Source organism: Alosa sapidissima, chromosome 5 (genome assembly GCF_018492685.1).
Source record: "Alosa sapidissima isolate fAloSap1 chromosome 5, fAloSap1.pri, whole genome shotgun sequence".
NCBI lineage: Eukaryota > Metazoa > Chordata > Actinopteri > Clupeiformes > Clupeidae > Alosa > Alosa sapidissima.
The window spans coordinates 38,552,924-38,579,089 of NC_055961.1; the positions used below are offsets into that span (position 1 = coordinate 38,552,924).

General features: G+C 39.0%; 1 protein-coding gene across 1 annotated transcript in view; it reads right to left on the reverse strand.

Annotated features, from left to right (window-relative positions):
• The window catches only part of ubr1 (ubiquitin protein ligase E3 component n-recognin 1), a 124,674-nt gene that overhangs the window by 34,863 nt on the left and 63,645 nt on the right, over positions 1–26,166 (reverse strand). The window contains exons 26-30 of the mRNA XM_042091275.1: positions 25,214–25,313; positions 21,836–21,939; positions 12,338–12,418; positions 11,594–11,787; positions 3,196–3,395 (exon numbers count right to left, since the gene is read on the reverse strand). Coding sequence (XP_041947209.1) covers positions 3,196–3,395; positions 11,594–11,787; positions 12,338–12,418; positions 21,836–21,939; positions 25,214–25,313 — 679 coding nt within the window. The remainder of the gene's footprint in view (positions 1–3,195; positions 3,396–11,593; positions 11,788–12,337; positions 12,419–21,835; positions 21,940–25,213; positions 25,314–26,166) is intronic.

Below are 26,166 nucleotides of genomic sequence, written 5' to 3' on the forward strand. Positions count from 1 at the left end.
AACTTAATTTAGCTTGAAAGTTAACCTGCTACGGAGCAGGTTAGTTCTGTGGCATAAATTCCCATGGTTACCAAGCTGGGATTCACGTTAACCTCATTAATGGAACGGAATTCTCACTAAAATTAGTGAGACTTATCGAAATAAGCCAGGTTTGGCCTTTAGCGAGGTTGATGGAATACTCCCCAAGTGTTGCACTGCAAAAACTGCTTATCTAACAAAATCTAACCAAGTGTTATTAATCTTATATCAAGATAAAAAAAACTAGTTGGTATTGTTTTTAGTATAAAGACACTTACCTAGCACTTTCTCATGAAATCATTTGACTTAAAATAAGTCAAACTTTTCTTAAATTAAGACATCTCATCCTGAAAACAAGCAAATTTGTCTGCCAGTGCGTTAAGCAAATTTGTCCTAAAAACAAGCAAATTTGTCTGCCAGTGCGTTGAGCAAATTTGTCTTGATAAGACTCCTTAAAATAAGTCAAAGTCTTCTTAAATTAAGTCAAAATGATCTTTCGAGAGAGCGCTAGGTAAGTCCTTTCATACTAAAAACAATACCAAATAGATTTTTTGATCTTAATATAAGATTATCAACACTTGATTAGATTTCATTTTTTGCAGTGTGTAAGATCAAAAAATCTAGTTGGCATTGTTTTTAGTATAAAGAGTCTTACCTAGTGCTTCCTCATAAGATAATTTTGACTAAATTTAAATTTAAGAGTTTGACTTTCAGGCGTCTTATCAAGACAAATTCGCTTAATGCACTGGCAGCCAAATGTGCTTGTTTTCATGATGACATCTGAAAATAAGTCAAATTCTTATTAAATGAAGTCTAATGATTTTGTGAGAAGGATTCAAGGATTCTAATGGTCATTCCAAAAACATGCACTGCAAAAACTGCTTATCTAATACATAGGGCTGTCAAAATTAACGTGTTAATCGCTGCGATTAATTTTGAAATGTTAAAGTGTTACAAAATATTAACGCTTAACATTGTGTTGACCTATTCCTTTGTGGGGGGCTGATGTCATATAACGGAAGTCACATAACCTGTGAGTTTGTTTTATTGTCTATGGAGTTAGCTTAAGATGGAGAGGAATGTGAGGAGCTTGTAGGCAAAAAGTTTTAGTTTAAAAAGTTGTCTGATCAGTGATCAGTGCTGCTGCCATCACCACACGCATCACCCACTGTGCGTAGGGCAAGAGACAGAGAAGGGACCAACATTTAGCCAATAAATAGTAGCTTCATTGCAAACTGCTTTTCACTCTTGTTAGAGAATGTCAAAATGCACCAACAGCATGTTACATAAAGATGATACTTTTCGGGTCCTCTCCATTAAGATCTAACTTGAACGTATGCTACTCCATTTAATTGAGAACGTGTCTGAGCGCACACGAGAGGGAGAGAAAACGAGTGACAGGTTCCAGCTGGCTTGTCATTGTTGATGATAATTGATCTCATTTTTAACATAAGAAACTTATAAAAGGAAATCTTCAAGGCAACAAAGACGAGGTTAGAGGAGAGAGCCAGGGCACTTTGACATAGGCTGCACTCACTGTGATTTGGAAAATGGACTAACGTTATGATTAGGTGGCATTAAAAGACTGCGGTGGGGAAAAGCTAGAAAAGAAAAGTTCCAAATTGGATAACTTTTTTCAATATGAACTATGCCCATATGTCCGACTTCGTCATAGTTCAATTCATCCCTTTTGTTTCAAATTTGCAGATAGGATGATGGTAAGCTTGTTTTTATACTGGCAACAAAACAGAAGGGTTCGCGATAAAGAGAAAGAAGTAGGCTATGATTTGAAATGTAAGCTGACTGTCAAATAAAATAAGGGAGAAACGATATGGTTCATGCTCTCTCATGCTGTTTCATTCGTGCCGAAAAGTTGGGAGAATGAAACATTACGCACGTTCCACTTTTGCATAAACAATTCCTGAACTGTTTTGGTCAGGGCTGATAATGCAACTGTATTTGACAAGGGACAGCTATAGGCTAGGTTGCTAGTGACAAAATATGAGCTTTCAGTGTGATACAATCTCTTTGTTTTCAGTATAAAGAGACTTACCTAGCGCTTTCTCATACAATCATTTGACTTAATTTAAGAAGAGTTTGATTTCTTTTAAGACATCTCATCCTGAAAACAAGCAATTTTGTCTATAAGTAGTATAAGTATATATATATATATATATATATTGATCCCGTGAGGGAAATTTGGTCTCTGCATTTATCCCAGTCCGTGAATTAGTGAAACACAACACACAGTGAGGTGAAGCACACTAATACCGACGCTGTGAGCTGCCTGCTACAGCTGCGCTCGGGGAGCAGTGAGGGGTTAGGTGCCTTGCTCAAGAGCACTTCAGCCGTTCTTACTGGTCTGGGTTCGAACCGGCAACCCTCAAGGTTACAAGTCCGAAGCGCTAACCAGTAGGCCACGGCTGCCAGTGTGTTAAGCAAATTTGTCCTAAAAACAAGCAAATTTGTCTGCCAGTGCATCGAGCAAATTTGTCTTGATAAGACTCCTAAAAATAAGTCAAAGTGTTCTTAAATTAATTAAAATGATATTTCGAAAGAGCGCTAGGTAAGTCTCTTCATACTAGAAACAATACCAAATAGATTGTTTTGATCTTAATATGAGATTAATAACACTGAGTTAGATTTTATTTTTTGCAGTGTATCTATCTATCTATCTACATCCATCCAGCCATCCATCTATCAAACTATCTGTCATTACATGCTAATACGAATGTTGGCACTGTTAGCTAGATTCTTAATTTACTGAGGCTAAATACCCTTGTAGATTAAACGTGTAGCTGTACTATTTCATTGAAGTCTATATTTTAGAAAATATTTTATTTAGAAATTGTTTGGTGGTATGCAGACGATAGATGTGGGTGAAATTGTTTATTCTGTAAAGTTAACAACCACATTTCTTATATTAAAAGACTGTCAGTCAGACTTGCTTTAAAACTTCAAATTACTATTTTATTATGAGAATGAGGTTCAGGAAATATACACTGTTACACAGCTATCATAATTTCACATCTAACATCAACCCAAAGGCATATACTATTCAGAATTATATACAGTCTAACAAGTCATCACAGTTTGCATTTTCTCAGAAATGCAATCTAATTGTGTTTTTAATTTCCAGTCCCTTTACTCAAAGAAATATACATCATGCTCACTAACCTGGTATGTACAAACTGTGGCCATGGCTCTGGGTAAGAACAGTAGACCTCTGAACACAAGCAGTCAGCACCATAGAGGTACCACCAGCCATAACCTCCTGTTCCTCTTGGCATAAAATGCAGGTTAGAGACTCTCTCTCTGCTATTCCCATTCCTTGCTGTGGGCCCACAGCCACACGACTCTCACTCAGCTCCATGGGACTACAGTACAGAAAAAGCACAAAATAAAAGTTCCCACATAACATATAGAGTATTTTTTCCAACAAAAGAAGAAAATAAATGATTGTTTAGCTACAGAAAAACAATGTATAATATACTGTATGTGAAAATACATACACAAGTATGAATAAATGAGCAATTATAGCTAAATGCCTTAGCAGAATATATACAGTTAAGAACAAAATTATTCATACCCCTGGCCAATATTAATGTTGATTTTCTCTTTACCAATATGTTTGTTCTAACTGAAAATGACACTGACATGCCACAAGGTTGCAAGACAATGTGTTAGAACATGTAATCAGAAAAAGACGTGTTTTTTTTATGAAAAATGGTGTGTGCAAAATTATTCATACCCTTTTTAAATAATCAATGGAAACATCTTTATGCCATCACAGCTCTCGAAATGGTTAAAAGACCTACCAAGCCTCTAGACTGCAAGGTCACCAAGTCCCATTGTCTGAAAAACACCCAAAACTAATACATTTCTACAGCTATTCTCCACTGTGGGTATGATGTTTTGATGGTTGAAATTTTCACCCCATCCCAAAATGGGCCACCTGGTCATCATGGATGCTAATCATGGATCACTCTTCTCCAAACATGCACAACTCAGCTTAACCTTTATAAGGGCAGACCTGGACTTAAGAATACAAATTTAGCTTACGTTGGAGTGTAGGGGTGAGAAAAATATTATTTTGGGATGTTTTTAAACCAGGGGGACCTGGTGACCATCTCAAAGTAAACGGTAACACTAAAACAAGGGGCTACATTAAGATTCTGGAGGAAAAGATCACAATAGATGCATTGGACCATTAAAGCCCCCCCTATGCACTTTTGGCAATTTCTTTGCTGTTCTTTTGATTTTTGCTCGCAGGTTTGTCTGCAGATCTCCCCCTACAATCTCCCCCTGGTCAGTCTGCCATTTCCTCTTTCCCTGTTCCTCCGACAATGGTTTACTCGCATTCTGCTTCTTTTTCGCTGGCTCTGCCATGACAAATGTCTGAGAAACTCCATCGCCATCTTGTTCTAGCCGGTGCCTGATGTGTATGTGTGTAGTGCAGTAAAGCAATTTGTTACATTGCGAGACTGCAAGACTTTCTGTCTCCCACCGGCCCAATGTTGCAAGGTTTTTCCACTCACAGATGCTGAAAACCCTAGAGAAGTGATGTAACCATTCCAATGACTCCGAAGCTGTTAAGTTAAGGTAAATTAAGCTAAACAAACTGCATCATTCCCCTTTAAACCAAACAATGATCCAAAACATACAGCAAAACAAGGCAAGAAATGGTTAACAGAGAACAATATCAACATTTTAAGTGTTGTGGCTCAGCCAGAGTTAAGACCTCAATCCAATGTTTCCCCTAGAAATTTTTCCAGCAGCGGTGCTGTTACATGCCGGAAGTTGTAATCAAGCCACGGTAGGGGGTCCAGGGGCATGCCCCCCCGGAAGATTTTTTTTACATTTTAACGTTTAAATGCATCAGTCTGGTGCACTTTGAAAAGAGGTTAGACTATTTTTTATCTATGGCTGAAAATATTCCTGCTGTAGCCTAAACTATTTTGCACTTCAGAATTGTACACTGCAAAAAATGAATTCTAACCAAGTGTTATTGATCTTATATTAAGATTAAAAGATCTATTTGGTATTGTTTTTAGTATGAAAAGACTTACCTAGCGCCCTCTCGAAAGATCATTTTGACTTAATTTAAGAAGACTTTAACTTATTTTAAGGAGTCTTATCAAGACAAATTTGCTCAACAAATTTGCTTTTTTTTAGGACAAATTTGCTTAACGCACTGGCAGACAAATTTGCTTGTTTTCAAGATGAGATGTCTTAAAATAAGTCCTTTTTTTTTTTTTAATTAAGTCAAATGATTTCACAAGAAAGCGCTAGGTAAGTCTCTTTATACTGAAAACAATACCAACTAGTTTTTTTATCTTGATATAAGATTAATAACACTTGGTTAGATTTTGTTAGATAAGCAGTTTTTGCAGTGTAACTATACAAACACAGGTGGAATAGTTCTGATGATACTGCAAGTTCACAACCACAAAGCATTTGTGTTACAAAGTTCAAAAATAGTCAAAAATAGTGTAGGCTACATTTCAGCAGTCCATGAAATTATGCAGAAGTGGTCACCTGTTCTGTTCAGCTAGTTAATCTAATTGTAATGTAATGGCCATCTATAGATGCTATATCTTCCTATTTCTGGACAGTCTGGGCTACCCATAATGGGTAACTCTGATGTGATTATATTTGCATATGTCTTATGACAGGCTTTATATCAATAAATAATCTTTTTATTGCATTAATGTCAAACATCCCAGTAGAAATATATATTCATAACCGTGTACGTGGGATTGTCTGGAATTTGGCTATATAAGAACCATGATGATGGGATAATCTATGGCTAAGCAATTTACAAAAATGTTATGACATAAAACTTTACTTTAAAATATGTTATGAAGACCATGCAGAAATGTGTTGATTATGGATTACTCAGGAACCTCTTATTGTACAGAGACATGTTTTACATCCTCATATTCGGTAAGTTCTGCTGCTTATTGTGATATATGGTTTACCATGTGTTTAAGGGAAGAATTAGTCAGATATTTCACCACGAGCAATGGGTTTCAACAATATCATGTTTCTACCACATTGTCTTACAACCTTTAGCCATGTGGCAGTGCCATTTTCAGTCAGAACAAACATATTGGTCAAGAGAAAATATTTGTCAAGGGTTTGAATAATTTTGTCAACTGTATTTAAAAAAAATGGACTAAAACAAGTCAAACATGTTGAAATGTTGAAAACTTGATCTCCTATTTGACCTTTTTCCAAGTTGATAGATAGGCAGATATGTTTTCCTGAGTATGTTTAGAACTTGCAATGAGACAGTATTGTCAAGGGCGCAGGAGATATTTTCAAAGTGAGGGGGACCAAATTGTGAGCAAAAACCCAGATAGTGAAATCCAGCTTCCAGATCACCAGTTCTGACCCACTGTCGACCATCATAATATTTTAAACTTGTCAGAATATTATTTTGCAAATTAGTGGTAATATGCTTGTTTATTTCAAGTATTTTCGGTGAAAACAGTTTAGTGTACATATCATGCACTCGACAGGAACTTTTGGACATTGGTTCCTGCAATCCCGACATCATTATCAGCGTAATCCCAGAGATTTCTAAATCAACGAGGCCTATGAACTCCGCCACACTGACCGAAAGGAACTTCAGACGGACCAGAAAACGTAAACACAGGGGCTCTCATGGAGGAGTTCGAGCGAGGTTAAAGCTAACTCCACATCGACTTGCTCTTCCAAGCCTTTTCCTCGCCAATTTTCGCTCCCCGGTGAACAAAATGGATGAACTGTGGCTGCGGATCACCACACACAGAATGAATATGGACTACAACATCATGACTTTCACAGAAACTTTGCTTAACAGCGAAATACCCAACAACGCTATCGAGCTAGCTGGAAGCTGCATTCTCCATGCTGACAGAACAGCTGACTATGGTAAGACCAGAGGTGGGGGCTTGTGCATTTATGTTAACAAAACTTGGTGCACAGACACCACCATCACCGAGAGTCACTGAATCAGCTAACCTAGAGTATCTCATGGTTAAGTGTAGACCTTTCCATCTGCCCAGAGAGTTTACATCAACTGTAGTAACAGCAACCTACAGTATATACCACCCGATGCTTATGCTAAGCTTGCCATGAAAGAACTGCATTCTGCTATCAGTAAACAACAAACTCTGCATCCCGAGGCAGCCTACATTGTCGCGGGTGACTTCAACCACTCGAATTTAGAAACTGTACTGCCCAAATTCCATCAAAATGTATCATGCCCCACAAGAGGAGATAATATTTCAGACCATGTCTACGCAAACATAGCTGATGCCTACGAAGCCGCTCCCCTCCACCACCTAGGACACTCTGATCACCTCTCATTGTTTCTACTGCCAAGTATTCAGCACTCATCAAATGTGTGAAACCAACAGTAAGAACAGTCAAAGTGTGGCCAGTGGGAGCTGACTCAGCACTTCAGCAGCGTTTTGAAAACACTGACTGGAGAGTGTTCGCAACTCAGGCCACCCATGATTTCCAAACAGACATTGATTCATATGTGTCCTCCATTTTGGACTGCATCAACTCCAACATCAAGTGTCACCACCCTGAAACGGATTATGACTTTCCCTAATCAGAAGCCATGGATGAACAGTGAGGTCAGACTTGACGAGTCGAGACATCGCATTCAGATCAGGTGATGCTCAAGCCTATAGCTCATCCAGGGATAATCTGAAAAGGGGCATCAAAAAGGCCAAGCACAACCACAAGCTAAAGATTGAGGATCATGTCAACAACAACTCTGACCCCCGACACATGTGGCAAGCCATCCAGGCCATCACAGATTACAAAACTACTAACTCCACGCCCCGTCACACCAGTAACCAGCCCCTCACACTCTCCACCACCGATGTGTGTGCGGCACTGAGCAGGACTAATGAAGGAAAAATATTGCGTTTTTTGTTCTCATGCGTTGAGTGCCAAAAACACAATATTGCGTTTTTATTTTTTTTAAATTACGAAAATAGACACTCTAACACACCTTATGTGCGATTTTGGGAACTCTATCATGATCAGAACTGAAATACATGACGATCGAAAACTAAAAAAAAATGAAATGTATGTGTCAGAAGAGTGACAGGCTCAAACAGTGCATATTTAATAAAATACACTAAATCTCCATTTTTAGAAAAAAAAAAAAAAACAGGGATTTTGATGTAAACTAACCACTGTTTAGCTTGGGTTTTTGGGGAGGCATGTAGAAATAAATAGTTTGTACCCACTGAGAGCTTAAAGTCTCACCTTTCAAACGAGCCATAGTATGTGTCCATAGCTATAAATAGAATACGCTGTGTCTCTACAAAAATCGTCAACAATGATCTAGATTGCTGGCACTCTGAGCCAAAGCTTCTGAAAACAGTGCGGCATTCAACTGGTTAATGACTTCCGTCCAGTTGCACCCCCATCATCATGATTGATAATGACTGACTGACTTTATTATTGTGTTACATGCTCCAAATGTAGAGCACTTTGAGCTGCATTCTGTGTATGAAAGGTGCTATACAAATAAAGCGTATTATTATTATTATTATTATTATTATTATGATGAAGTGGTTCGAGAGGCTGGTCCTGGCCCACCTCAAGACTTGCTTACCACCCTCACTGGACCCCTTCCAATTCGCCTACCGTCAGAACAGGAGCACAGAGGATGCCATCTCTACGGCACTTCACTCTGCCCTGTCCCACCTTGACAATAGCAACACCTATGTAAGAATGCTGTTCATTGATTGAGCTCAGCATTCAACACCATCATCCCCTCCAAACTGATCACCAAACTCAGTGATCTGGGCATCAATACCTCCCTCTGTAACTGGATTCGGGACTTCCTAACCAACAGACCTCAGTCTGTTAGGTTAGATAACCACACCTCCTCAACCATCACCCTATACACCAGTGTACCACAGGGATGCGTGCTGAGCCCTCTACTCCCTCTTCACATACGACTGCACACCTGTACATGGCTCTAACACCATTGTCAAGTTTGCAGATGACACTACGGTGATTGTTCACCTCAGCAACAACGATGAGACGGCGGAGGAGGTACAGCACCTAACATTGTGGTGCATTGACAACAACCTGGCTCTCAACACCAAGAAGACCAAAGAGCTCATTGTGGACTTCAAGAAGTCTAAAGCTAGCACAGACATCCCCATTCTCATCAACGAGACTGAGGTGGAGCGCGTCACCAGCTTCAAGTTTCTGGGTGTCCACATCTCTGAGGACCTCTCTTGGACCCTCAACACCTCTACCCTGATCAAAAAGGCTCACCAGCGTCTCTTCTTTCTGTGGAGACTAAAGATCCACAGGTCCACCTGTCTCCTCAGCATCCTCACCAACTGTGTCACAGTTTGGTATGGCACCGGTTCCTCACTCCCCTCCATCGAGGCCATCAAGGGCAAGGCACACAGCATCATAAAAGACTGTTCTCACCCCAATCACAGACTGTTCACCCCACTCCCCTCCGGGAGGCGTTACAGGTCTCTCCGCAGCTGAACCAGCAGGTTCAGAGGAAGCGGTCACCCTACTGAACTCTAGCTCTGCATCCCGGTGACATCCAACCAACTAAGCTGATACAGTGATACCTTTACTGTCTATAACGGATTTATGCACCAAGGTAATTCAAGTAAATTAATTGTCTCTTAATGATGTCTGAAATAAATGTTTTAGAACTTAAATGTGGTGTAAGAGTTACTCATTTTGTCTTGTGAAAACGAGTTGATAAGCAGTTGGCTAGTTGAGTTGGTTATTAAACATAATAGCTAACGTCGGGATGAGCAGGAGACGGTTTACAGAAGTGAGTAGCCTGGTTTAGTTTATGATGATGGTTAGCAAAACTGATCAAACATTTCAGATATCCAACTGTTACCAGCAGAGTGAAAGTGAGATTGTGCAGTCTAGATGGCTGTGGTTAGTAATGCTGTTAATGATACATTTTATTTAGCCTAGTGTATAGGCTATTATTTAGCGGTGCAAGCTTTTTTCCTTATCAAAAGTGAGGGGGACGATCGCCTTCTCTTCAAAACTGCGGGTGTCATATCCCGCATATCCCCCGTGTCGCCGGCGTGCCTACAGGATACAATGAATGCTTATACTTTGAGGAATAACAGACTAGATGAAATACTAACATCTGAAGCAGGAGAACCTATGTGTGGGTTAATCTTTCAAGGTATGTTAATCATTGCTAACAAGTTTAAATGCTGGCTAGCATTAGCCTATAACATCTTTGGCTTAAGTAAGCTGGAGATTCCTTGCATGTCTAAGCAATTGCTTTCCTCAGCCCCATTCCCCAACCAATTTACTAACAACTTCTTTTTCATTTTGTGATTGACCACCATAGATTTCCACTGTTAGAAGTGCACTGCCGTGCTGTTTTGGTACATAAGAGGCTAATGCTGCATCTATATTTTGTTTATTTAGCCAGCACAGTTGACTTTGTAGCTGTGCATGTGTGAATAGAAAATAATATAATATTAAGTAGAGACCTGTGTATTATGTGTAATATAGTTATGGTACTGTGTCATACTATTCGAAGTTCTGTGGCTTGTCCAAACCAAGATTAGGACCAACGAGAGTATTTAACATTACACCTGCAATAGATGTACAGCATATTCAGCCCTGGATAATGAACGCATGGGGCTGGATACTTTGCAGTTGAATTGTCAAATACTCTTGTTGCTACTATGCATCACAACAAATGGCATGGGGGGGACTATTGCATGTTGCTTTGAGGACAAACATAGCACAACACATTAATGCATTTGATCAGGACAGGGTTGATATAAGATATGAATGGCAAGTAGCCGATGTTGCATAATGTGGCCTCTCTACCTAATGAAATTTTCATTCTGAATTTATGGATACAACGTAGCTTAACATTTGATAATCATGACAGATAGACTAAATAATGTCTCTTAGGCTCTAAGTGACATTTCTAACACGCAAGTGAACAAACAAAAGGTTGGAGGAAGAAGACTGTAGTGACTCGTGGTGAAGTTTAATTTTCTGTACACAAATATAGGGAAGAAAGCCCTTATGAAATGATAATCCATCATACCACTAACAATAATTAGCCTGCTTAATGTTAGTTGATCGATTAACGTGTCATATTGGGGTCGCTTGACAGGAATTCCTTTGGTTGCTTTTTGTTGCCAGTCCACCTCTGAAGTGAAGACTATAATTTATATTTATTGGTATTTATTAGTCTAGTAGTACATGGTACAACTTTAGGGGCCACCCAATCTTGCATAATGTGGCATCAGGTGTATCACAATCATCCAGTTCTGTCCTCTGAGAGGAGGGTGTACATCCCTGCCAATATTATTAATAAGAGATTATTCGTTTTTTTAAATACATGCAAAGAAATTATCGAACATATCACCTAACTTTTCGCCAATTACACAAGATTTGGAATATAAGATTGAATTCAGTCTTTTTTACAAACATATAAAAAGTAAGGCCAATATAAAAGGCCTAAATACACAGCTATGTATTTATAATACACATGACGGAGCCAACTACAACTGAGCTTGATATGGTATCTCACCTCTCACTGGCAGAGGTGAGTTCAGTGGTGGGGTCCCCCTGACTCCCACTGTCTGGCATGTTGTCATACAACATCTTGTGCGACTCAATGAAATTCTTCTGCATTGCAGACATCTGAGCCATGACCTTCTGCCGGTGTCTTTTAGCGGCCTCTGCCTTCCGTTTACGCTCTGTCTTCTCCTCATCGTGTACATTCTAAGACATTAAGGGAAAAATAGCAACAATAAAATACATGAAGTACATGAATTAAAGAGCAGCAGACATGAAATTATTTTTACATATTACACTAACATTACAGAGAACAATCAATCAACACAGCTTTCACTAAACCTTATTTCCCAAAGCAACAATTGTCAAAACAACAATCGTCAGCACTGCAAAAACTGCTTATCTAATGAGATTAATAACAAGCAAATTTGGCTGCCAGTGCATTGAGTAAATTTGTCTTCATAACACTCCTTAAGTAGTAAGTAAAAGTCTTCTTAGATCAAGTCAAAATGATCTTTCGAGAGTAGTGTTCTCTCGAAAGATCATTTTGACTTGACGTGCATCATTGCTCTTTGCCAGAGTGTCTCGCAGAGACAATTCCATTGTGCTCTCGCGAGAACTCTGGATTTCCAGGGTACTAGGTAAGTCTCTTTATACTGAAAACAATATGAACTAGATTTTTTTGACCTCGATATTCTGTAAGATTAATAACACTTTTTAGATTTTATTAGATAAGCAGTTTTTGCAGTGTGCTTACCTCCTCTAGTTTTGACTGTTCAACACTCTGTGAGGGTGCAGGGCTGGACTTTTCACGAAGGCACTTAACCATTTCAAACATCTGAAAAGGGATAGAAAATATGAGTCAGCTCTCAGCAGGAATGTTTACAAACAGTGGTTATCAGACAAAGGTTGCCATTTGCTTACTATGCTGTGTATAAATCACTATATCAAGTACCGTATTTTCCGGACTATAAGTCGCACGTTTTTTCATAGTTTGGCTGGTCCTGCGACTTATAGTCAGGTGTGACTTATATATGAAAAAAAATATATATAATTGAACATGTTTATATATATATATATATATATATATATATATATATATATATATATATATATATATATATATATATATATATATATATATATATAATTTATATTAACTGACATGAACCCTACATGAAACATTACTGTCTACAGCCTCGAGAGAGCGCTCTCAAATGCACAAGTCCTGTGCACTTTCAGTCAGAGATTAGTGCTTGCGCTATGCCTGAAACACACGTGCATACTTAAATCCTCAAATTATGGCCAGGATTCTATTTATAGCCGGGCCTCAGATTCGGACAAATAAAAGCCAGTATAATTTTGTTTCAATTTAACTCATAAAAGAGCTCTTCTTGAACATTTATATTGTTGGTTGGTTTAATATTGTTGCCGATGAAAAGGCATTGTCCTACACCATAAGTCTCCAACACCTTGCACTCAAGCTACCAGTTGCACGCAGCCCCTTTCTGAGCTAGAGGCTGAAGCAATAACCTACATTTAAACACAATTGTTGCTGCCAGGCATCAGCCTACGAATTTGATAAAAAAGTAAATCATGCATAATTTAAAAAATAACTAAATTTGGGCTATCTTAGACCTCTTTGGCTATACGGAATAAGGTTTCCTTTGCAGCACAGCACACGTTCCATGAATGAATGAAAGCGGATGCCTTATGCAATAAGTGGATGGAAATCCCGACACTCTTTCATACATGAAACTTAATAGTGAATCATTAAATACCCCACAGATTTCAGTGGCCATCAGTCCCAACATTTAGCAATATAATCTAACAGTCCAAACACAAATTAAATCCCAAACCAAACTGAAGATCTTCTGCTTTTGATAGCCTACCGGTATGCCGTTCCAAACGAAATGTAGGCCCCAAATAAAGGTGCTGTGCTTTGAGGATTTTACGATAGTCTGTCTCCTAAACATTCCTCACCCGTTATCCAGACATGCATGAAAACATTTAAAAACAAAACTCAAAGCCATAGGTTATTTTGAGAATGATGACTTTCTCTTCTGCATTGTCTTAACCGTTAAAACGAAGCATATGACGAGGCATTGCAATAATGTTTACAGAGATGCACTGTAAGGTCGGCTGCAAAGATTACGCAGACTGTTACGGTTGACTGACACGCGCACACAAATTATCGAAATGATATGCCGAACGCTTTAGGCTATAGTCATTCTACATGGGTTTAGTTAATGATCGGGCTATAAGACCAAACTTTAACAGTGGTTGGTGTAAACCGGGACATTTTAGCTTCCCGACAGGCTTTTGTTGTAACTCGGGACACGCAACTCGAAACCGGGACGTCTGGTCACCCTATTCTATGTGGTAGTTGAATAACTTGCCTCTCCAGATTAAACGTCCATACTGGCTAAGAAAGGCATGTGAACAGTCTCTAAAATAATGGTAGCTTCCTTAATAAAGCGTTGTTGAAAGTTTGCACGTTCTTTTAAACGTGCATCTTTTTTTCTCTCTCGCTCTCTCAGAGGGAGCCTGCCAAGCATTTGCTCTGCTGCCAGCTTGTGCCTATATATCGCCTAAAATGCTTGATTGCATTGCATTCTCCACATTGTTAGCTAAATTTTCATGTTTTCATGAATTTTTGTTCGGTGATCCTTGGTCTTGGATTTTGTGAAATAAATGTCTAAATTGAACTTATAGTCCGGTGCGACTAATATGTTTTTTTCCCTCTTTGTGACATTTTTTGACAGATGCGACTTATACTCCAGAGCGAGTTATAGTCCGGAAAATACAGTAATTCCTGTCATTCAAGTAGTCATGTTAAGGCGAGACACGGAGGGTGAAAACATCGTTTTTTCATGCACTGGTCAATTTCGAGATTTTGAGCTAGTATGTTACCTTAGCATGTATTCCATCACACTACTACAACAAAAAAGTCCGATTTACACATTTAGGTGTTTATTGTTAGATTGTGTCTACTCGCGCCTGTATATTTCTCCTAAATTCAGCAAAAGTTAGCATTCTAACCTTGCATGCAATGAATTCTAAACAAGTGTTATTAATCTTATATTAAGATTAAAAAATCTATTTGGTATTGTTTTTAGTATGAAAAGATTTACCTAGTGCCCTCTCAAAAGATCATTTTGACTTAATTTAAGAAGACTTTGACTTATTTTAAGGAGTCTTATCAAGACAAATTTTCTCAACGCACTGGCAGACTGGCAAACTCTTCTTAAATTATTTATTATTATAATTTATATTATTATAATTTATAATTATTTTTATGAGAAAGCCCTAGGTAAGTAGCCTGGAAAATCCAGACTAGAGCCCGACCGATTTATTGGTATCGGCATTTATAATGGCCAATAAATGAATATTTTAAAAATAAAATAATAACGGACGAAACACAATCATGTCATGAGTGTTGGCGTTGTATAGTTTGTCCACCAGAGGGCACTCTACACCGTCCCTGCTGACAACACTCGTGTATAACGCGCCACACATCCTGCAACCTGCTGATCCAGCCAGAGTCGGGCAAAGAGAACCAGTTATCCGCAAGTGAGATCATCGGTGAAGTGTGTTAATGGGGAGTTGGTCACGAGACATACATTGCTTGAATAACAATTAAAAGAACATCCCAATCAGTTCTCTTAACTCAAATAAGCATGACAAAATTCGTGAAAACAATGTCCAGTTTTGCTGTTGTTAAATAAGCCGAGAGTGAAGCGGAATTAGCTAGTAATTATGTTACGTTGTTACAGTGTAGTTGACTGTCTAACTTTTGACAATGTGACTGAAGATGTATTTCTTTAAGAGCGTGACAGTTATAGCAGTGAGACGTATCATCTCTCCCCGGCCTGTAATTTTGAAAGCGTATGTTTTACAATTTGCAGTATGACGTTATCCATTGCTAAATTATGGCTCATCATAGACTAGCTAACCACAAAGCTAGCTAATGCCATGACTATCAGTGGAAGACCGCTAACGTTAACATTAATGAGCTTGGAAACCACAATGAACTTATTCTGCCTAAATAAAGTAATGATTACTGTATGTATTACTAGTATATCTGTAGTTACAGTCCCTGCATTGTAAAATGTAAGTTAGACGTGCGAGGAGTGAACATTTAGACATAGAGAAAAAGTATAAAATGTAGCTTGTGCAAAACGTAGCTTGTGCATAAAAGTTAGCTTTTCTTTTACACGTGTGTGAAATCCAATGACGCCAAGTGTGCGTTTCAGACTGTCGTTCAGCTGCAGCATTAACAGACTACACTACACTACACTAAATAGTAGGTTTTAGAATGCAGGCAGCAACTGATGATTGAAAATGGTTTGATGTAGCTTGATGGAAATAATTTAAAAGTGCAGGTAAAGGGATAAGCAAGCTGACACATTGTAATTATAAGGTAGCTTATAAGGCAATAGGGACTAATTATTACACACGCACATTCAAACATTTAGGAGTGACCTTTATCTTGTTTAATCATAATACAAATGATGATAGTAATAATGTCATCATTATTTTTTGTAATTATTACTGTCAATAATAATAATATTGCTGGTAGTAATAGTTGTGACTGTAGCAGCAATCATTTTATTTTTATGTTTATGTTATGTTTTATGTTATTTTTTGTATATCTCACCTGGCTTGTTTACTTTATATTTTGACAGATGGCAAGTGGAGGACGAAGTCAAGTATGGGAGTATTTCACAAAAGGCCCATCAGGTGCAGTCACGTGCAACGTCTGGACTGGAGCTATTGAGGATTGACTGATTCAGTACACTACCTCATATATTGTTTGCGATTTATATTTTGCTGTCGTTATTTATCAGAACTTGTCTCCAGTCTTAGTTCAAAGTTATATTTATGAAGCTTACCAAGTCTTTTAATACTGGTAACTTGTTTTGGTTGTTGTTGTTATTGTGTTTTTGTTCAAAAGACTAAGTTTCATATTGAAGTTTCTGTTTTTATACGTTTTATTTATCAGAACTTTAATATATTTTGATGTTCCTCTGTGACAATATTATTTAAAAATAAACAAGTTTGTTTTTAAAATGCATTATCATATTATTTTAGTCAATACTCATAAATATCTACAAATAACTAATGTTAGGGAAATCTGTTAATGTTTTGTTGCGCGTTTCTGAAAAAATAAATAAATAAATATACCGATTTTTGCCATGTTTTTAGGCATAAAATGTCATGTAAGGAATAATATATCAACCAATATGTCCATATATGGATCACATAGCGTGATACAGGAAAAACAGAGCTTTCCAACGGTACTACACTGCAAAAACTGCTTATCTAACAAAATCTAACCAAGTGTATATATATTACATATATATATCGGATTTTTAAATCAACAAATATTTGTATCGGTATCGGCCTTCAAAATCCTTTATCGGTCGGGCTCTAATCCAGACCCTGATAATTTAGAAAGATTAAGGGTCTGGCAAAGAGCAATGTAATGGCCCAACTCAAGGGGCGGCAACAAGCATGCATTTAAAAATCTCACTCATGTCTTAAAATAAGTCAAACTTTTTTTAAATTAAGTCAAATGATTTCACAAGAAAGCGCTAGGTAAGTCTCTTTATACTGAAAACAATACCAACTAGTTTTTTTATTTTGATATAAGATTAATAACACTTGGTTAGATTTTGTTAGATAAGCAGTTTTTACAGTGTAGTACCGTTGGAAAGCTCTGTTTTTCCTGTATCACGCTATGTGATCCATATATGGACATATTGATATATTGGTTGATATATTATTCCTTACATGACATTTTATGCCTAAAAACATGGCAAAAATCGATTTTTTAGGGCTATTGACAGCATATTCTGATTGACAGGACAACAAAAGTAGATATTCATAAATCCCTCAGTACATTTTCCCCCATCTAATATCTGAACACAATGAAAACATAATTTTGAACCTGGCTGTATCCAATACTCAGGTTTCATGCCTTAAAATGTATGCAAAATAGCGCATATTTAATTAGATAATGGCTAATTTGCATATGTAAACATTAAATTACAGAAAACTTGTAATACATTTTTTCTCATATTAATGTAAGTAATCAACTGGGGAAGTTTCATAGTGATATCTGCTTGTTAAAAATGTTACCCTATTCACCTCTAGTGTCTCGCCTTAATAGCTGAAGGACTACAAACTGCACATCTTGTAACATAAAGAAAGGCCTTTGCATTAGGAATGCTTTGATCGCATTTTGTTCTGTCCTGATACCAATACCTGGGCTCCAGACTGAGTGGATGATGGAGGGGGGATGGGTTGTGCATGTGGGCTAATATAGCCAGTAGACAGTATAAGCATTAACACAGTGGGCCAGTGGACAGTCAGTATATAACATTGTTATAGGAGGCCATGGAAGTGTAGAAAGATAGATAAATGCAGATAAATCTCTCTAATCTCCCCTTCAGTGAAGCATTGAAGAGTTGTATGACTGAGTTGAACCAAAGTGCTTACAAACAAACATAAAACAATGACAATGGTACAACAACAATAATAACATTACATAGGGGAAAATAAATAAATTGGTCAAATAAAATAAAGAATAAAGAGTGAGTGAGGGGGGCTATTAAGGTAGATTAAAAGCTTGGGAGAAAATGAAAGTCTTTAAGTTAGACTTAAAGCAGTCAATGGTTGGAGAAGACTTAATATGTACAGGTAGACTATTCCAGAGTTGGGGGGCAACAACAGAGAAGGCTCTTCTGCTTTATGATAGTGCTGTGGAGTAGATGACAGTCATTGTCCAAGATGTTGATTAGTTTGTTCATTTTGTCTGATATTGAAGTGATGCATTCCAATTCAGCTCCTACAACAGAGTCAGCTTTCAGCTACCAGCCTGTCTAGTCACCCAGCATCCCTCTTCTTAGTGCTTCCTCGCCAGAATACCACAGCATAGAAGAGGACGCTGTCAACAACAGACTGGTAAAACATCCAGAGGAGCTTGCTGCAGACGTGAAAGGACCGCAGCATCCTCAGGAAGTACAGCCTGCTCTGCCCTTTCTTGTAGAGTGCTTCAGTGTTGACTGACCAGTCCAGTTTATTGTCCAGATGTATCCCCAGATACTTGTAAGTGTTGACCACCTCCACATTGACCCCCTCAATGGTGACTGGCAGCAGAGCAAAGCACAAAGTCCTCCACCAGGCTCCTGTATTCCTCCTCCTGCCCATCCCTGATACACCCCACAATTTCAGTATCGTCCGAAAACGTCTGCATGTGGCATGACTCTGTGTTGTAGCAGAAGTCAGACGTGTACAGGGTGAACAGGACTGGAGAGAGCACTGTTCCCTGTGGAGCTCCGGTGCTGCTGATCACGCTGTCGGAGAGGCAGTTCTTCAGTCTGATGAACTGTGGCCGCTCTGTCAGGTAGTCTGCAATCCAGGACACCAGGTCAGCATCCACACCTATCTGCAGGAGCTCGTCACCGAGTCTGAGGGGTTGGATGGTGTTCAAAGCACTGGAGAAGTCAAAGAACATGATTCTCACAGCACTTTCCCCCTTATCCAGGCGAGAATGTGTCCTGTGTAGGAGATATGTGATAGCATCGTCCACGCCCACTTTCTCCTGGTATGCAAACTGTAGCGGGTCTAGTGCATAGGGTACCTGTGGTCTGAGTATCCCCAAAACCAGTCGCTGCATGGTCTTCATCACGTGTGATGTTAGAGCGACCGGCCTGAAGTCATTGAGCTCACTTGGGTGTAGCTTCTTGGGGACGGGGATGAGACATGATGTCTTCCACAGTGTTGGGACTCTTCCAAGACTGAGACTCAGGTTGAAGATGTGCTTCAGTGGCTCCCCCAGTTCAGCAGCACAGACCCTAAGCAGCCTTGGACACAGTCTGTCAGGCCACAGTCTTCCTGGGACGGAGTTTCTTGAGCTGGGGGGGGGGGGGGGGGGGGATGGGTGTCTGGTGACTGGTGACTAATGTCAGTGTAGTCGCATTGTTCATGGTCAACTTGTGGGGGAGGAGAGATGGTGGGGGTGCGTGTTGCACTGAGCAGTGTTTCCCCTACAATGTATTCATAAGTGGCGCAGCGCCGCTCCTGGAATAAAGCGCCACTGCAAAAAAAGTTGCCTAATTTAAAAAAAAAAAAATAGACGCAAGTGAACACTCAGGAACAGCTGCCGTTTGTTCAGGTTTCATGTCAACAAATAATAGTAGGCTAACGTTGAAGGCGCAGTCAGGATTCCACAGGAGATCATGCTTGTCTGTGTTTATGTTTAAGTTTATTAGCAGACGCAATTTTGTGCAAAAAAACGTAGCCTACATTATGTTAACCAAGGAACCAAATTAAACACGCCAGCGAGATCGCTCGCCCCTACCTTCAGTAGGCTAGCCTATTCCCAGATAAATTCCACGCATTATTTCGTTTTTGTTTGTGATACAGGGCAAGCAATGCTTTCAAGCCGTGTTGCTAACATACCTAGGCTGTGAAACTAAGGTCTAGCCTATTGGTGGGTTTAATTGAATTTGAGTAATAGGATACGCAACCATTTACATCTGAGATAGTTTGTAATTCCTGTAGAGCTCACCAAAATTATAGATATGATACAAGACACTTATCTGCTATAATCCAAGATAGATTTTCTTTGAGTTTTTGAGCATTTATTTTACCAAATGACATGGGAAACATAATTAATTGCATCCACATATTCTTATGCACCATGCACAACAACGCTACTAAATTAGCTTAAAACCGTGAGAATCAAGCAAGCCGTCACGGCATTAAAGTGACAGGCACTCAATTCGACTTGCACACCACCAATACAGTGTAATGACATGAAAGAGAAGTCTATATAGTTTATACAGTGCTGTGCAAAAGTTAAGACACCCATGCTGAAATTGACTAAAGGGAGGAATACAAAACATATTTTGCCTTTTGTCTTAATGAAAGAAAAACATGAATAATCCTGTTCAAGTATTGCAACTGTAACTCAATCTGTCCATTTCTTTCACAAAATCCGCCAGAAGTCACCATTTAAGGAGTCATTTTTTAAAAAAAATATCTTTTTTGGGGGGGGGGCATCCTACAATTAACAGCACCGCTACTGGAAAAAATTCTAGGGGAAACACTGCTGAGAGTGTGGGGGAAAGGGGGTGGGGGGGGGGGGGGGGGGGGGGGTGTAAGTTGGGCAGGCAAGCAAGGAAGAGCAGTGTCTGAGTCAGCAGGGAGTGGTGGACAGACCTGGAAGCTGGAAAAGGGCAGCCGAACCTGTTGCAGAAGTGGTTCAACTGGTTCGCCCTGTCCAGATCTCCCTCCACAGAGCTGCTACTCTTCCTCAGGCCAGTGATTGTCTTCATTCCGTCCCAGACCACCTTCACATTGTTCCACCTTCTTTCTGTATTCCTCCTTGTCCTCTTTCAGCCTGGCTTTGAGTTCCCTTGGCTTTGAGTTCCCCTGAGTCCCCCTCTCTGAACGCCATATTTTTCCTATTTAGAAGGGTGTTGAAATTACTGGTTGTTTGGAAAGCAGCTTACAGTTCTCGTGGGAACAGAAGTTCAGGTAGTCAGTTGTGCAATGTGTGAAGTCCTCCAAATCCTCTCCATCCTGTAGTACACTCCAGTCTGTGGACTCAGAACAGTCTCTCAACGCCTCATTCTCTTCTGGTGTCCACTTCCTGAAAGTGTGTGTGGTCTATTGTCCTGTTTTTCCTTGTTGGGCAATCAACAAACTGGTAGAAATTAGTGAGGGTGGAATCCAGCATTATGTGGTTGAAATCGCCAGAGAAGTTTATTGTCTCTGTCCTAACCAGCCACACTGAAGCCAGGTAACTCAACGTTAGCAGTAGGGATGCAGCTAGTTAGCCACGTCTCCATAAGGCATATCAGGCTACATGCTCTGTACAGCTTCTGATTTCTTACCAGGACAGCCAGTTTTGTTAGCCAGTGAGTTCCCCATCACTATTGATGGAATTGAGGAAATTGATGGAATCTCCACTTCTTCTCCTGTCGCCTCGTCCTGCTCTATAGCCCCGAAAGCACCACAATTCCTCGGGGATGTTAACGTGAACACCACCAGCATTCCTTCGTAGTGCGAGCATTGTAATAACCATTATCCATAAGAATAAAAAACACTCCTTAAAGTGTGTAATCCGAAGTTGCGAAGTAAAGAAAGTAAACAAAAAAAACATACAAAGACACAGAGCTACAAGTACTGCTGCCACTCTCGTCAGTGCCTTACTTTTTTTTAAAGAAAAGTAGCAACCTACCTGCAATGTCCATGCGATCATGTCCTTCTGTGCCTCCAAAGACGGTAGTGTTTTCATTTTGGTCAGGAAATGAAACAAGGACTTGCCATGCTCAGGTCCTATTCCTGAAAATGTAAACAGTACTAATATCACACACACGCACATCATTTCCAACGCTACAAGGTATTACAATGTAATGATTTAAAAAGTGCAGTCTGCAATTCTAATCCAATGATCTGAATGTTAATTAATAACATTAATGCTTGCATGGAGGTCATAATGAATGAATCAATAAAGTTGTGATAGAAGTGACAAGTGAACATAGAACTTCGGAGTAAAATTGCCAGACATTGGCAGACAGTCAGTCATTCAGTTATTCCTGGAAACAGCTTTTCTGACCTCCATTCGCCTGTGATGAGTTAGTTGGGCTAAGAACATGATTTTTGGGTGGAGCAGTATATTCTGACCATCATCTCCCACAGAGGTTGAAGCATTTTCAATTAGTTAAAAATTGTGATATTACAGCAACTTCAACACTGAATGACAAAATGTTTTAACAAATCCCTTCATACCGTGTCATGGTATGATAACATCAGTTTTAAATTTTGATACGATTCACGGCTACATGTGCTGTGAATGATACAGAGGTCATGTTATGGCTGTTCGGCGGCACAATTTCTGATAGTGTGACTACGCATTAATAGGCTACCTTTAAGAGCATTTCCATTAATTTTGAGTACTACTATTGCATTCACTGCAAAAACTGCTTATCTAATCAAATCTAATCAAGTGTTATTAATCTAATATCAAGATTAAAAAATCTAGTTGGTATTGTTTTCAGTAAAGAGACTTACCTAGCGCTTTCTCGTGAAATAATCTGACTTAAAATAAGGTAAACTCCTTTTAAATTTAGAGGTCTCATCCTGAAAACAAGCAAATTTATCTGCCAGTGTGTTAAGCAAATTTGTCCTAAAAACAAACACCAAGTTTTGTGCACCCCAGTCTTTCAGATACTCTTTATACTGAAGTCTATTTATACTGAAAACAATAGCAACTATTTTGATCTTGATATAAGATTAATAACACTTGGCTATATTTTATTAGATCAGCAGTTTTTTTGCAGTGCACGTCTACACCATGGTTACGCCCATATCCATCTGAGGATGGGTTTAAAGATTTATGGATGAAGTTAACAGGAGATACATACATTGAGAGTTACATTATCAGGAAATTATTGAATCATTTGGTTCTACATGAGCACTGGGAAGGGTGTATTGCATTGATAGTGTTGTTCAAATATCAACAATCAATCACCAGATTTGCAAACCCCACCTTTAAATCAATAAAATTACTTTTTTCAGCGCTAAAAAACAGACAATCTGGGGAACCAGCAAATAACATCGGAAGATCTTATAAGATACTGGACCCAGCTGCCCAATGTCACAAATGTAATTGCAAACCCTTAGGACATGGTTCTACGCATTCCTACAAAGCTTTTTGTAAATGCAAAGTTGGAAAGGAGACACTTCCTGTTTGGCTGCTTTGCCGTCAAACTGGTCTAATCTTTCATTCAATGGTTGATCTGACAAGTTTTGGACAAATTCCATGAAATTATTGCAGTAAATAAACAGTTCAAACTTCATGAACATGACTGATTAAACATCAAGAGTTGTGTAAGGGATAGTAGACGACAAGGTGTAGAAGGTCATGCTTATTCTGTGAAACTGGGAACTATACATTTCTGAACGATGGCTGATTTTGCAATTCAGGTTGTTTGTACAGTAAACCTACCAACAAATAGATGTATCGCAAAGCAGTACAAAATATGACCGCCGCTCAGTCCTGCACAGTCTCTGCGCAAAAATAAATCACGCTTGTCAATTTGTCTCCATCTCCTTCTCCATTCCTTACTCTTGCAACATTTGTGTATATAAATGAGTGTGTGCATGTGTGATTTGCTTTTGTGCATAGCACTGCGGTCATAATAATTTATTCAATTTATTGCCCAGGTCTACTGTCACTCATAATAATTTGAGCTGTCACTTTACGTTCGAAAATCGATTGCACAATCGATTGGACCAAACAACACAAGTTTCGAAAACTAAAATAGGGAATCGATTTTAACCAAATATGTACACTATTAATTTTAAACGAATTAAACAAATAAAACAAACAAGAATATAAGAATATAAAAGAATTCCAAAGTGCAGTAAGCATTGCGAAAGCTAAAAAGAAAATTCCCACCAATTTTACGCACCGGAAACAGCTGTTTCAATCAGCTGCTGTGCTGCTCGTGTTTTGCCAAAAAATGGAGGACAACGCGATTAACCTGTGCGACATGAGAGACGAGTGATAGGCCCTAATAACTTGAGGAGTTCAATGTGGAAGTAGGCCTACTTCGGATTTTTGGTATATCAAACTATGGAGAGGAACAAAGCGGTTGAATGAAGGAAGTTTGCAAAAAATTAGCGTATTTTTCAAGTCAATAAACATTCTTACGAATGTCTTTGTCAGGGAACATTTGACTTAGGCCTGGTAGTCGCTCAGACAAGGAGTTAGAAGATAAAGGCAATACCATTTGTGTTACCTAATGCAAGACAAAATGTTGCTTGCGTGGTTAATTAATAGGTGATTTGATGACGGTTTTCAGCGAATTGGAGTGGCTCAAAGAGATAATGCGCTGATCGGTCGGTCTGATTCATAGGTGTGCGTATTTATTGCTGGTTCGAATCCATTTTAATGCTATAAGTGTGCAAAATTATAGCCTTTATTTTACATGTATTTTGTACGAGTGGTTGTAGTGTAATGATCATGGGATAGATATGAAATGCGACTTCAAATCCGTCTAAAACAACTTGTTTGTGAATGTTTGACAATGTTTGACCTGCAGCTGTGGTGAGAAACACGAGCATGCACAAGGAAACCAGTAGGTGGGAAAAACCAGGAGGCACAACACCTGCAGCAGTACTGCAGGCACGAAACTTCATGCCAATAAATCATCAGAAATATTGCTGGCTTGCGTCTACAAGTGCCCACTTTACGTTCGTCCTAATGCCTGTTAGTTGTTTGTGAATTGGCCTAGACCTATATTTGCCGTTGGAAATAGAAACGTTGGTAGACATGAAAAATCGTTTTTACAATCGATTCAATGAACACTTATGTCTCAAAAATCGAACATGATTTTTTCACAAAAGTGACATCCCTAATAATAATAATAATAGAATGCTTATACCTTGATGACATCAGTATGGTGTAATATATTGCTTTTACCATCATTGCACAGCTATTACAATACTCCCTGCAACACTGAACTCTGAACTACAGGGAAATCAAGGGGCTGTCCATTCCAATCCAAATCACAGCTAATGCACCCATTATTAAATACAAAAACAAACTCACTGCAAGCCTTCAGGCTGAAGTTAAAGGTCACATCCTCCACACTGGCAGCCTCCAACTGGGAATTCTCCTCCACAAGCGCCTGACCTATGAGGTGAAGGGCCTATGAACACACCAAAATTGACCCATAAACTCAACATTTTATTAAACAATGTCAGTTAAAAAAATATATATATTTTTGCCGCAGTTTGTTTGTTTGTATTTAACGTTAAACAGTATTATGGAAAACACTTTGAGCAACATAGCTTACAGGGACAATGTAACTTCCTTTGTCAGATTATGAACATCCAAAAAAACTTGCAAATACATACATAATGTTAACTTAATTCTTAATTTCTTAATCGTTTTCCATATCCCTCTCTATCCGTTTACTTTTGCAAAGGAGCTCATGAACAGTCCTTACTTGAGAAGACAGACATGCAGAATGGGAGAAGGGGAACAAGAGGTAAACAGGGCTGGTGCTGACTTGTGGCGTTAGACTACACATTCATTCCCGCTTGTTTTAGGCAATGGATGAAAGCCAGGGAAATGAATCCTGCGTTGTGATTGGTCAACAAATTTTCAGCTGTCTCAACGCTCATTGGCAAGCTAACTGTTCACCAGGTCAAACTTATAAAAAAGGGGAAAAGCGTACTAGCGTAGGTCCACTTTCTAGGTCAAAAACAGCAGCTAATATGCAAAATGCGTACAGGTTGGCAAGTCTGAATAAGCTAAACAACAACCATTCTGCTTCAGATCAAATGTAATGCTTATACAATTCCAGACATTTTTAGGTCTTAAATATCAGAAATGAAATATAAGACATTTTAAGACTTTTTAAGGATGAGCTGGGACCCTGGGAGAGCACTGCAGAGGGTGGTGAAAACTACACAACGCATCACCAGTTCCTCAAGTAAGACACACAGCATCATCAAAGACTGTTCTCACCACAACCAAAGACTGTTCACCGCACTCCC